Source organism: Xenopus tropicalis, chromosome 4 (genome assembly GCF_000004195.4).
Source record: "Xenopus tropicalis strain Nigerian chromosome 4, UCB_Xtro_10.0, whole genome shotgun sequence".
In the NCBI taxonomy this organism is placed as follows: domain Eukaryota; kingdom Metazoa; phylum Chordata; class Amphibia; order Anura; family Pipidae; genus Xenopus; species Xenopus tropicalis.
The window spans coordinates 121,711,859-121,726,216 of NC_030680.2; the positions used below are offsets into that span (position 1 = coordinate 121,711,859).

Below are 14,358 nucleotides of genomic sequence, written 5' to 3' on the forward strand. Positions count from 1 at the left end.
TTCATCTAAATGAACCATTGTCATAAAAATTGTATTTTCTGGTATTATGTGCTGACTTCTAACACTCTTTATTTCAGGGTCCCTTAAAAGGAGGGAGCAATGATACCTGGATGAACACCTTGCCCAAACAGTTCTCCAACATGGGATTGTTGGTGAGTTTGCTTTTCTGCCTTTTAGAAGAGAAATTACAAATTATAAAAGAACTGTAATCCTTTTAAATAAATAGCTCATTTGGCAGCCGGCTTAGTAATGTTAATAATGGCATCCTGCATTTATTCTAACTGTCCTCAAAGGGGGTGTTGCAACCCATTTATTATGCAGAGTAAGACAGAAAAATGCAGCATTTTGAGCTTTGCTCTAGCCTTCTAGTGGCAGGTGTGTATTCCGTTCCTCAATTCCCCCAAATGATCTCTTATGTTGACATCAGAAAGAATATCATTATTAGAGATCACCATTTATTCCCATATTGGTCTGAATTTAATCATACTGCCCAAACTTGTCATCCCAGTATGAAACTCAGTTTATTTACTTAATAAGGTAATTAACTGATATATTTTAAACTGTGCCTAGTTGTGGATTCTACTTCCAGAAGTAGTTATGGTTTCATTGAATTAAGAAGAGAACTTTGCAACATACCATCTAGTAACTGCTTGCATGCAGTGCAAATGAAGCAGAAAACATTAGGTGATTATATGAAGACATTCTGTAAACTTAATTGGTTGTAGAATCTGTTTTTGCACAGTTAGTAGTCACAAAGAAGAATGGTATACTAGAATAGAATGTCACTTGGGAGCGAAAGAGCAGATGGCAATTCTCTCCTGAAAACGCCCATCACATCATCCTGAGATTTCAGCTAAATTTGTTTGAAAGGGAGACTCCTGTTACTGGTAGCTTAGAATTTAAATATTTGTGCTGATCTTCTGTCAGAGCATTAACATTTGTATTTATAGGACAAGTATGCAAAGTAGTAAATGCTGTTTATTTGTTATAATGGTCTAAAAGAACTGAAACATGCTTTGCATGTAAATTATTGCATAAATCCATCTAAAGGTTTTTATTATCTATCAATATTTCATTACAACCTTTTGCCCATTTTAAAGGGGTTCATTCCTCTGCTGTGGCATTAAATATGTTGGATGCTTTGTTCTTTCTTTGTGCAGAGCCAAGTTGATGATCCCTCTACCACTAAGATGGACCATCCTGGTAAGTTTTCACTGCATCAGAGAACCCAACTCCTATGTAAAAACTACAGAAACTGATTGTGGGTTTTTTGTTCAGGCGGGCTTCCAGATAAGAAGTTTGAGACAGACAAGCGGGGCGTGAATCTCGGGGATTTTAATGACATGATGCGGAAGGAACGGTCTGGCTTCCGTCTGAACAATTCCAAAGAGATGGGAGCTGCAGACAGTGGGCCTTATTTTGAGAAGGTGATTGTAAAGAACACTTCATTGCACTATAGCACCCTTAAATAGGACAGCATATCAGTTACTTCTTGAATTTGCCAGTTAGCAGTAGGAGGTTAAAAAGGTCACAATGTCTACTTCGTAAAGCAAATATGTGCGCATCATTTTAAGTCAGAATGGGAAATTTAATTAAAGATTCAGATGTTCTTTCTCTTCCTTTTTGGGCAAAGATGCATGGGGCGATTAGTCTCCGTGAGTATGATCGTTGCAACATAGGCTATGATCGTGCTCACAGCATCTAATTGCCCCCTTGTGTCTTCAACCTAAAAGGAAGAAAAAAGTAGCGGAGACTAATCACTTTGTGTGTCTTCACCCTTATGAAACCTTAAAACTTACCTAGAGCAGTGGCACACAGGGTGATTCCAGACTTAGCCTGAAAGGACTTGTTCAAGTAATTGTCAGTTGAATCGCACCTGAAAACTCACGCTGCAAACTTGGCCCTGCCTCATGGGCAACTGAAAAAAACCTGATGGGCAAAGCACCAAAATGCACCCATCTGACATTGGTCTTATAGAATGTAATAAGGCAGTTGGCAGCATTCCCTTCCATACAGAGATGAAAATATGCGTATGAGTAATGTCCTTAACCTATGTTCTTTTAACTGCTTTAGTGGGAAACAAACTTTATATCAAATATATCTTTCCTTCACTGTTTAAGTAAGAAAATATGTTGGGTAAGTATGGGAATTAAGGTAGCCATACATGCTACAATTACAATCTTTCCCACAACCATTGGATGTAGGAAAGATACTTTATTCCCTCTACTAACGTTAAGAGCTGAATCATCAGATATGCAGGTAAAAACAAGGAATTCTTATCCCTATCTGATGATTCTGTATTAACCTTTATCATGTTCGGGCACCTTCAAAGGAGCCCTATCAGTATTTTCAGACCTGCCCAATTGGCGAGACAATCGATAGCCAGAGCTTTTACCGATATTGGTTGTCTCGTCTCTCACCATACACACACCGGCTATTATTGTGTGTATGGCCTTTAGTTAGGTAATTGATGTTATTCTTGCTATCCATAAAATCAAGTATGTCCTTTCCTGAAGTAAACTGTGTTTATTATTGTTTTCATCTCTTCCGGGTTTGGTTTCTTGTCTGACTAGAGGAGTTCAGTGTTTTAAATTTGACTTGCCAAGGGGGAATTTTATCTACTAACCCAATAAACACATTGCAGTCAAAGTTCACTGTATAACTTTTTTCTCACAACTACTTCATTGGATCGATTCAATCTTGGCGCACAGAAGAAATCTAGAACCTTTTAAAATCGTGGGTTCAAACCACTACTTCTTTTTTTAAATGACTTGCCAAAGAGAATGGTTTAAGGATCACAGTGCAATCTGTTAACTCCCATAAATCATGGTATTAATCTACATTTGCGGTGCTTATCCACTGTCTACTTTTTTTCATCAAAGATGTTCTTCTAAAACAATGACCTGTTAGTTGAGTTGAATTTAGTTTTGTGGATAAGAAATTACAGTACATAAGCTATCACCTAACATTAATTAAGGTATATATTGTTCACCCACATAGACAGCACACTGGGTTTTTTTTGGGTTTTTTTTTTAACTCGCTTTGCTTAAGAGCTGTCCCTAGATTTAAACCTGTTATTCCTATTGTCTGCAAATAACTACATTATCAGGGTATAACTAGGACTACCCTCAAACATTGTTTACCCCATGCAACAGACATGTCATTTCTTTGCATTTAACTCTACAGGAAAAATATGTAACAACATATATAAGCGCTATATTGTGTTATCCATTCTATATTATACTATAGTAGGAATATATTGAGCTAGGAAAAAAGGCTGCCTTTGAGCAAATATTTAATTTTAGTGGATTCCTTATTTTCATTGACATTTGTATTAGTTATGTAGAAATAGCTCAATAAATAATGCTTGTTATATGGCATTTACACCGTAGCTTCTGAGCATTATAAATGTATTTGCACTCAATAGAATTTCTCTTTCTTTCTGTCCGTTTCTCCTTTTCCCTCTTGCGTTTTGCTGCCTCACTAACCAACGCCCACTGGCTGGCTTTAGCTGACTTTGCCTTTCTCCAATCAAGACGGGTGCCTTGGGGATGAGGCTCCCTGTTCCCCTTTTTCTCCCTCCCCTAGCTACAAGCTATCTCCCTCCGGCTCCTCGCTCCCTTCCGTGGGCCTGGGGGCTATCGGTTCTGGCCTCAACCCCCAAACCTTCGCTGCTAGACAAGTAAGACTCCTCTGGTCCTCCAATATCTTGTTTAGGAAATTCATAAGGTGGCTGGGATTTATATGGGGCAACACATGTTTTAGGCTTTCTTCACTAAAGCTTGCCATATATGTTAAGATTTTTAAAACATTTTTCGTTATCGTAGGACCAAGCTTATTCTGAAATCATAGTTTAAAATATCAACGAAAACGACCATTTCAAATTTTTAATTGAAGCTAGGAAAATTACCTGCTTTGTCTGCAAACAATTGGGCATTCTGCAAATTCTGTTGTTAATGACAAAAATTTTCAAACCCGCCCACTCAATTTTCTGACCAATGTTTGCTGAAAAATTGCTAGATGTACGATCATTCAGTGCCCACTAACCTTACAATAATTTGACAGATTTGTCAGATTGCACTGAAATTGCTCATTGAGGATAGAAAAATCTTAACGTGTATGGCCAGCTTAAGCCTGACTTGTTTGTTGTGCAGGATTTGATCATTCTTCCCTAAGGGCTCTGGTACACGGGGAGATTAGTCGCCCGCGGCAAAACTCCCTGCTCGCGGGCGACTAATCTCCCCGAGTTGCCTTCCCTCTGCCATCCCACCGGCGAACATGTAAGTCGCCGGCGGGATGGCAGACGCGGCGGCGCGATTTCGCGCAAATCGCCGAAAAAGACTCGCGAGTCTTTTTCGGCGATTTCCCGAAATCGCGCCGCCGCGTCTGCCATCCCGCCGGCGACTTACATGTTCGCCGGTGGGATGGCAGAGGGAAGGCAACTCGGGGAGATTAGTCGCCCGCGAGCAGGGAGTTTTGCCGCGGGCGACTAATCTCCCCGTGTACCAGAGCCCTAAATGTAATGAATATAACATGGCAAGCTATTTCTTGTTCCTTTGTAATGCCAACATTGTCTCATTTGTGCATGTTACTGTTAGCCCTACATGTTTATTTATAGGATGTAATCAAATTGCACAGTCCCTAGATTACTTTACTTAGCTGGTTTGAAACAAGATAGGAATCATTTTTCCATTGGGCAGCTAAGTTGCAGGCCTGGAGATGTGTTAGTGTCAGTTGTGGGTAATACAGGGTGGCTACTTCAGCCAAACAAATGATACTTTTTCCTATCTTATTAATATCAAAGTTGAAACTAAGAGTATTCGGTTTCCTTATGTTACCCAAGCTTTACTTGCCATTTAGACAATGCAGTAACCTGAAATAAGCAGTCAGTCAATTGGCATGGTTGTGAGGGGAGCTACTGATCCATTCAGTTTTAAATACAGGAAAAAATACTGAATTTTGCTATTCTTCATTGACTAGCAGAGTTGTGGTAATTTCCAGTCAAGTCGTATATATATTTTATAGGCCTCAGAACCAATGTTCCCTATAATTCCAACTTCTTTATGTTCGCAAAAAAATCTGTCACATTTTAAACCTGTCTACACACTTTTTGAAACTGTGCACTCAGAATAAATACAAAATTCTTGACGCACACTACAATTTGTTGCCTGTGCTGGCCTCAAAATTTGTGTGCACGCGCACAAATGTACAGCTTAGGGCAAGGCACCACAGGGCAGATTGTCAGCCTGCGGATAGGTGCAGGTTGACAATCTATTGCCCCATGCTTAAAAAAATCTTCTAGTTGTGCTTGCACCCGGAAGCATTGAATCCACCCTGGTGCAGGCACAAGCAGCTGATATCTGGCTACAAAATGCTTTTATTAACTTTTAGCATTTACTTTAATAGAATGACCTATTATAAGCAACTTCTCAGTTGGTCTTCATTATTGATGTATTTTTATGCTTATTATAATATTCTACTTTTTCTTCCAGACTGCAAATGCTTTCTGGTTGTCAGGGTCAATGAACCCAATAACCTAAATACATATTAACCTTAAGGCTTCAGTTTTGTTGCTAGTCTTTTCAGGCTCTCTACTATTCATCTTCTGTTTTGATTTTAAAACTATTCTATGGTTGCTAGGGATAATCAGGCCCAGACTGGCAAATGCCAGAGGGGCTGCTGTAAGATGCCATAGACAGTCACTCTTTAGTGAGCTGGTTTGGGCCTGTGTACTTGAAATGCCAGGGACTATTTTAAATCCCAGTCCAGGCTAGGTGGTAGTTAAAACATAGCATCTAGCTATTAGGATAATTTCCAGGGCTGAGAGCAGCAGAACAAATTAAAAAAAAAAAAATATATAAATATACATAGAAAGCTGTATTGGAATTCTGCTGTTGGACTGTATTGGAATTCTTGTGATAGGACTTCCTAAAAGGAGGAGCCTCCTTTCATCCCTTTAGCAGGTGTTAAGGCTAAGTTATTACATATTTACATAATATTAGTTGCAAAGAGAGAGAGAGAAACTTGTGGTTAAGCAATAGATATCCTTTCATTACAACACGTGTGGCAATTTCTTGAGTCCTTGAGCTTTTTTCCTCTTCAATAATATCATTCCAGTATAAGGAGTCATTGTTTCTAGGCTCATTGTATATAAATCTGTATTTATACGGTCCAAAAGAGATCACATTTTGTCTATACCTGTGTCTTATTTGTTATTGCAGAATTTTACTCCTTCCTCTTGTTTTAATTTGGTCTCCTAGGGTGGCAATCACGGACTATTTGGAAACAGCGGTGCACAATCGCGAGGCATGCACAACCCTGTGCCATCGCTCAACTCCTCTCCCAACCTCCGGGCACAAGTGCCTCCCCAGTTCCTCTCTCCCCAGGTAAGATTTTTTCAGCTGTTTGAAGGCTCATCATCATACCATCAAATGTTGAATTATACGTACTACAGGAGAATATCTATGCCTTCATATTTTATGGCATTCCTCTCTATGTAACACCTAGGGAGTTGTCCCTGCAATGGAGACTAACTTTGTTTGGCTGACCAACCAAATGATGTCAGGCCACACACCCCTTGGCTGCATTTCCTAAAAAGCTAATAATTCAGTATGAGGGCTATGGGGGGGGGGGGGGGTTGGTGTGACACAAAGATTTTAGGCAGAAAAATGTCACTGGCCCAGGATACTTGTTTGCAAGTTGGGCAGCCATCATCATCTTTCATTTTCCCTTACACTACAGATTTTTGGGAGATTTCTATAGTGCACTTTCGACCAGCAGCATGAAGTACCTCTTGCTGGCCTACGGCAGGATGTTATATTGTGCTTTTGCTGTACTGGATGGTACAAACTTCAGTAATTTTACTTTTTCTTTTAAGTGATATGTAGACTGTTCCTCCACGCCAAATTCTGGGTTATCTTGTACAGTCTGGGGTGGATTGGTCACGGTTCAAACATTAGTGAAGGTCTGGACTGAGCTGGGCTTGCTCATTTATGCACATGCATGTGCCTTAACATAACTGTGAGCTTCTTCCAAGTGCAGGGGTCACATGGGAGGGAGAGGGGGGATATGAAGAAATAGAAATAGGATTGTCCGTCCCCCCCAACTGTGGGGGACACAATTTTTGATTTTGTTTTTAAGCTTAGTGAATAGATGTATGATATCAATTTGGGGGGTACATTTTTCTTTCTAAGTAATCATTTAAACACATTCAATAAATTTGAAATTTTTTATACCAGTGGCTTTAAGCGCTTAACATGTGGAGGATCTCCACTGAGCATCACCTACCATTTTTCACCTTTAATGTTGCACGTTTTCCTAATGTACAACAAACATATTTTTGTTCCCAACATCATCCTTTTTCTTTTTTTAAGGTCTCAGCCTCCATGCTAAAGCAGTTTCCTAACAGTAACATGAATCCAGGACTTTTCAATATGGGGCCACAGCTTTCCCCTCAGCAGATTGCAATGCTGAGCCAGCTTCCTCAAATTCAGCAGTTCCAGCTGGTAAGTACATTGTATACAGTGAGGATGGGGGGGCAGTAAGTTAAGTCAAAATATACCAACTTTTAAATTAGTGCTTGACTATGGCAAAAACATGAATTTTGTTAATTAAATTAGCACAATAGGCAAAATGTACTTTACACTATTTTGTTGTGTGATACGGGTTTGTGGGGAAGCAATGACACAATAGAAAGAATCCCAGTGTCAATGAGAGAACAATAGAAACAAAGCTGCAGCTTGCAGAAAATGGTAGAATAAGTATTATTGTTGCCAACTTTTCCAACTTACATTGGCATTACCAGCCGTGTCTGTAAAATACCAGGCAGATGGCTATCCTCGTATTATGCTAACACAGGCTGCATTGTTGGTGTAATCCCCCTGCTAGGGGATGTACAGTGCAGTTTTGGGTGTGCGTGACATTGTATGTATCCCCAGTATTGTGTATGTCGAATATTTTGTCAGGTTACACAAACCTTTATACTCACTCTTTACCTGGTTTTTGAGGCAGATTGTATCAATTAAGTTAGGGCGGTTCTGTTAACAATTGTTGCATAAGATATTATTATTACTTATTGCTTATTTAAGATTGTGCCATTGTAATCTTCTGTTTAATGCTTGTAGGCATGTCAGCTCCTCTTGCAACAACAACAACAGCAGCAACAGCAGCAGCAGCAGCAGCAACTCCTTCAGAACCAGAGGAAGATCTCACAAGCGGTCAGACAGCAGCAGGAACAGCAGGTAAGAGGCGGCACTACATTCACAACTGCCATTCCCCATAATACAGAAACGGCTGGTCTATCTTGTCTTTTTATTGATTTTGGTTTTCTTTTAAGCTTAATAGGTTTCATTATTTTTATGCCACATGTCTGTTATTTTACTAAGTTAGTCCCCAACACATGTGGCAAAAGGCTTTTACATGTATTTATTACTTTTTTTGTCCCTTATATTACCTTTCAGCATTGCCCCTCTCAATATCTGTCTCTTGGTTCTGTTCATATCCTGCGTCGTTATCTTCTGAGCTGGTTAATTCCTTTTGTATATTTAAAGGACAAGGAAAGGCTAAGTCCACTTGGGGGTGCCAAAATGTTAGGCACCCTCAAGTGACTTAAATCATTTACTTTGTACCCCGGGCTGGTGCCCCTGTTAGGAGAAAACAGCACCAGCCCGGGGTACCTGTAGAGAGCTCTTCCTCCTTCCTATTCGCTCGCTAGCCAATTGTCCCGGACAAACGCATGCGCAGTAGAAAAGACAACTTCTCTTTTAAAGTTCGGCTTTTCCGTCTACTGCGCATGCACACGCGATCGATCAGGAAGGAGGAAGCGCTCGCTGCTTCCCCGGGCTGGTGCTGTTCTCTTTGTACAGGGGCACCAGCCCGGGGTAGAAGGTAAGCGATTAAAGCCTAACATTTTGGCACCCCCAAGTGACTTTGCCTTTCCTTCTCCTTTAAATATTTTTTACATTTGTTTGTATAGCCCCTTTTTTGCCACTCTGCTTTTAAGGTAGATTGAAATGTACAATCTAGGTCTCTAAAAGCTATTTTATACCTGAATTTTCTTTTCTCGTATTCAAACAACCATGATGATCTGCTTGGCATTTTAAGCAATTTTGGTGATTTACCTTTTGTGCCTTCTATTTCCCAGCAGATAGCACGCATGGTAAGTGCCCTACAACAGCAGCAACAGCAACAGCAGCAGCAGCAACAGAGGCAGCCAGGAATGAAGCACTCTCCCTCTCACCCTGCTGGACCCAAAGGTCACTTAGATGCTGTTGGACTCTCAGACATGCAAGCCAAAGGGCACATGCCATATGGATCTGGTAAGCCCTTGATCGTGACTTGTTTGTTTAATTCTGAAATATATAGAATGCTTGACACAGAGTACCAAACCCTTTCCAGCCCTCTCTCCCCAGAATGTTTACAAATAAATTCTCACTCTTCTGCCCAAGAGCAACAGAGATTTATATGTAGTAATAGAGGACGCAGACCCCATGGTCCAGCCCCACCTTCTCTTGTGACTGTGGAGTCTGCTTCCTTTATTTTAAAGCCTCTTTACAGCAGTAGTGAAGCTACCCTTTCAAATCTCCTTACATATCTCTAGGGTAATTCTTTTGTTATGAAGGTGCCTTGCAACTGTAGGTGTTCAGGGTGAAAACACACATAGCTACTAGTAGCAGCTATTTTTTCACGGCTACTAATTGCCAGAAAATATCCTGCCATAGACAATACTGAGAATTGCCTCTGCTAAAACACATGTAGAGATTGTTATCAGTAAATGTCTATTTAAGTAGCCACATCAAGTAGCTGCTACTAGTAGCTCCATGTGTCTTCCTTAGTGCTCACCAAGAAAACACATGGTTGCCAACAAAGGTGAGGGTTTTGGCTACAGAAAGGCACAGAATACAGCAGCCCCTTGACTAGGGTTAAAATCCTGAATACTTTTTAGTTAATAGTTGCATTTGTACTTTACTAATCAGGATTTAGGGACAATATTTTTCTCTGTTACCATTCATAGGTGGAGTTGCTAAATTGCTTAACTTATTTTCCAGAAACCTTCAACAATCTAGTGGTCAGAAATAGTCTTCGATTGTGCTTTTGTAGGTGTAAATACTGTATGCTGTAGGCTGCATAGTAGCTTTCACTGACCCTGGCAAGCATACATTTCCATACAAAATATTTTGTAGATGCAGTAGAATATGATAAATACAATGTGTTTCTTTTGGTTTTCAGGTTTTGGCTCAAGTGGGATGGATTATGGTACAGTAGGTAAGGAGGCGGGAGCAGAGTCTCGATTTAAACAGTGGACATCCATGATGGAGGGGCTACCGTCCACTGTTTCTCAAGATACCAGCCTGCATAAAAATGGTGAGTGGCTAAAAAACTGCACAATTTGTCCCTTATCTTCTAATAAATATTTGTGGTTAGGACAGTTTTATTTTGTGTGAATAATAGTGAAGAATATGGGCACCGCACAGATCACCTCACTACATTTTTTTTGTCTTTCTTGTTACCAGGCTCCATTGCACCCCCAGTAAAAAATCGTGGAGGTTCCCCCTACCACCAATATGACATGTTGTCTACGGATGCTTTGGGAGGGCATGGGGGGCCAACAGCTGAGAGCTGGTTACCTGCCAAATCACCCCCTTCAAGCAAAATTGGAAACAAGTCAATCAATGCCAGCTGGCCCCCAGGTCAGTCATGAATTGCCAGAAACTTACCACATGCACATTTATGTTATGTTTCTTGATTTATATGTTTTTTTTTAATTTTATGTCTGCTACATTCCATATATTTCATTCAGGTAAGGCTAAAGAGCTCTACTAGTTACCCGAGCTTACAGTTTAACTGAGAATTTTCCTTACTCTAGTTTGTTTCTATGTAGCCTTGCTGCCTTTGAACACTTGTGTAGAGCAAATACTGTGTACTGTGTTTGAGGAAATTCTCTGGGTCCTTGCGTTTAGTAGGGATAAGAGTCCTGACTTGCATTCCCTAAAAGTTATGTATTGTTGCTAATGGGCGATTAGCAACTATATTCACTCACTCTTAAGTAAAATTTTAACTTTGGCCTTCAGTGGTTCTTTTAAGTTTCTGGTGATTTGAGCCAAAGCTGTTTGTCTTGGCTTCAGCGTCACACTGTTTGTTTTAACAATGTGTCTCTAATCTTATTGTAGAGTTTCAGCCAGGAGTGCCATGGAAAGGGATCCAAAATATTGATCCAGAATCTGATCCTTATGTTACCCCTGGCAGTGTGCTTGGGGGTCCAGCCCCATCTCCCATTGTAGATACTGACCACCAGCTACTGCAGGACACCCCCACAGGTAAATTTTATTATGTTATTATTTATTTGATATTTTCCTTACTGCATTATATATGTACATTTTAGAGTACTAAGTGACAATCTGATGCTGTCTTTTAGGGTCCAATTCTTCCCTCAACACCTCGCTGCCTTCACCTGGTGCCTGGCCCTTTAGTGCCTCTGAGAATATCCATAGCACTTCAGGTAAAGGCTGTATGAACAAATAACAGATAAGCAGTCATCGTTAGGGGTGGGCAACCTGTAGCCCATCAGATGTGGTTAAACAGTCTTTGGCTGTCAATGGGATTTTGAGATCTGTAGTTAAATAACATCTAGTGTCAGATATTCACATTACTTTTAGCTAGTGATTTTTCCTATCTTAGACTCATCATTGTAAATGTTTCCCTATGGTGAGGTTTCATGTTACCAGCTTTAACCTTCCTTATATAGTGGTGCATTCACTTTTGTGTCTTACAAGAGAACTTGTTTTTGCTCTGTAAATTTGGGTCAGACAGTTTTTTTTCTTTTTAATTAGTGTTTGCTTGTATTATGATTGGAAGCTTTAATTTCCACAACTTTTATCCTCAGTGCTTTTGTTTAATCAGTCTTTTGTTAATGTTCCACTGGTAAATGTTCTGTTATGATCACCTAGTATAATGTACCTGTTTCTCACAGCCTTATAACTATGATTAATAAGCCTATACAGTTTTTGGGCTGTTTGATACAATTATTTGGTCTAGTTAGGACAGCAAATACTTATATGAGTTACAGAAATTTATGAATATATATCCTACTTTTTGCCCTTAGCACTCTCTGCAAAGTTTGGGGACTACAAATCGACCTGGTCACCAGACCCCATAGGACATAACCCATCACATCACTCAAACAAGATGTGGAAAAACCAGATGTCCAGGAACAGCCCTGGGCTGCCTCGCCCACCTCCAGGGCTCACAAACAACCCCAAAGCCACCAACTCTCCCTGGAACAGCACAGCACCTCGCTCCGTCAGGGGCTGGGGCGGACAGGACTCCAGAATGGCTTCTGGTAATATAGTTGTAAAGGGTTAAAAAGACATTAAAATTAGTAAGAACTTAACACAAAAAGAGAAGTCGCAAAAAAAACCACATAAAAAAATAAAAGCCAAAAGCGTCGCATAATAATAGTAATGGCGATGATCATGGTGAATGATCAAAACTATAAACTGATAAAATGGCCTGTGGTCTTCACAGTCACATTCAAGATTATAACAGGGTAGCTTACGCCTCCTTAATGTGGGGTGTTCTTTATTCTAAGACATAAAGTTACACATTTAAAAGGAAACTCCTCCATTTGCTCCACCTACTGTTCATTTGGCAAGTATTTTGAACTGGTTCACATGATATCTTAAATACTATATAGAAGTCCGTAGGCACTGCTGACAAATATGTGAGATCTACACCTATTAAACTATCACTATAGTATAAGTTTTATTTTGGATTTATCTGTCTCAAATATCAAAACCTTAAGTTTGATATTTCTGTTTTCATCCATGGTTTCTGTAATAGGCCACACCACCTCCTATTTTTTTTTGTTTAGGGGCATATTCTTGTATAGTTGGGTTCAGACTCTCTACAATCACTCCAACATATTGGAAATTTATTAGCATTACATCTTATTTTCATTATGCAGAAAAGAGTTTTTGGGTCAAGTTTCTCTTTAAGGTCAGGGGTTTAGATATTGGTTACAGTCAAGGGAAAACATGTTATTTTCAAACCACATCAGTTATTACAGCTTCTCCAGCAGAATCCTGCATTGATATCCATTTTCAAAAGCAACCAGATTTTTTTTTTAATATTTGATTTTGAAATTTCACATGGGGCTAGCAATATTCTTCATTTCCCAGGGTGCCACAGCCATGTGACCTGTGCTCTGATAAATTTCTGTCACACTTAACTGCTGAGCTGCAAGTTGGAGTGTTACCCCCCCCCCCCCCCCCCCCAAGATAGCAGCTCCCAGTAGGTATCAGAATAGCACTCAATAGTAAGAAATCCAAGTCTTGCTTGGGACTCCTCCAGTTACATGGGAGTAGGAGAAAGCAGAATAAGAAAAAGATACAGAGTATAGGGTTCTCAACCAAAGAGAACTGACTTTGTATGTGTATTTGTATGTCATTGTTCTGCTCCAAAACATCTCTCCCTTTGTGTTTGCAGCATCAGCTTGGAGTGATGGTGGATCTGTGCGCCCCAGCTACTGGCTGATCCTTCTTAATCTCACACCACAGGTACTTTTGGATAGTGCTTTTCTTTTCCTCTGTAGGATTTCTATTTGCATCAAATAGCTGAAATTTAAAAGAGATTTTACCCTGAATTTCCTCAAAAACATATTTTTGAATCACTTCCCTGAACATTTGTTCCTGTGTTTTCAACGTCCTTGTTTTTAGTCTCCTCTTTTTCCCTCTGATCTAATTTTTTTTTAATAGATCGATGGTTCCACCCTGCGAACGATCTGCATGCAGCATGGCCCCCTGCTGACATTCCATCTCAACCTTACCCAGGGCACAGCTCTAATCCGATACAGCACCAAACAGGAGGCAGCCAAGGCCCAGAGTGCCCTCCATATGTAAGTCACTGCAGCATGTTAATGTATACTAGTGTCTACAGTTTGTTTCTCTTCTCTTGTTCTGGACTCACCTCATCTGTTAAAAGTTCATCTGTGGCAGTTTGCAGAGATTTACAATGGAAAGTCACTAACATTCCTTCGTTCCTGAATGGTAAAAAAAAAAAATTGGTTACCCATAAGCAGGCTCGGACTGGCAATCTGTGGATTCTGGCAAATGCCAGAGGGGTTGTAGTAAGATGCCATAGACAGTCAATATTTAGTTGGCTGATGGGGGCTGTATTGGTCTTTGAATACTTGAAATGCCAGGGCCTATTATGAATCCGTGTCCATGCCTGCTCATAAGTAGATAAAACTTATCTTGCCAAGTGTAATCTGTTTTTCTTACTAGTCAGAATTCATCTTGATAGTCTTGTCTATGCAGCTATGCCAAGTAGCCACTGATAGTTGCTTTTATCTCCTTCACAACC

General features: G+C 40.1%; 1 protein-coding gene across 8 annotated transcripts in view; it reads left to right on the forward strand.

Moving 5' to 3' along the window:
• The window catches only part of tnrc6b (trinucleotide repeat containing 6B), an 85,336-nt gene that overhangs the window by 54,757 nt on the left and 16,221 nt on the right, over nt 1-14,358 (forward strand). For 5 of the 8 annotated variants that reach the window (XM_002934209.5, XM_012961478.3, XM_012961477.3 and 2 more), the window contains 15 exons: nt 78-152; nt 1,161-1,203; nt 1,279-1,427; nt 3,512-3,682; nt 6,261-6,386; nt 7,374-7,505; nt 8,124-8,240; nt 9,143-9,317; nt 10,228-10,362; nt 10,512-10,688; nt 11,169-11,315; nt 11,414-11,497; nt 12,101-12,337; nt 13,483-13,553; nt 13,752-13,891. In XM_002934209.5, the coding sequence (XP_002934255.3) occupies nt 78-152; nt 1,161-1,203; nt 1,279-1,427; nt 3,512-3,682; nt 6,261-6,386; nt 7,374-7,505; nt 8,124-8,240; nt 9,143-9,317; nt 10,228-10,362; nt 10,512-10,688; nt 11,169-11,315; nt 11,414-11,497; nt 12,101-12,337; nt 13,483-13,553; nt 13,752-13,891 (1,979 nt within the window). The remainder of the gene's footprint in view (nt 1-77; nt 153-1,160; nt 1,204-1,278; nt 1,428-3,511; nt 3,683-6,260; nt 6,387-7,373; nt 7,506-8,123; nt 8,241-9,142; nt 9,318-10,227; nt 10,363-10,511; nt 10,689-11,168; nt 11,316-11,413; nt 11,498-12,100; nt 12,338-13,482; nt 13,554-13,751; nt 13,892-14,358) is intronic. The other 3 variants (XM_031901081.1, XM_031901082.1, XM_031901083.1) reach the window with 3 other exon arrangements.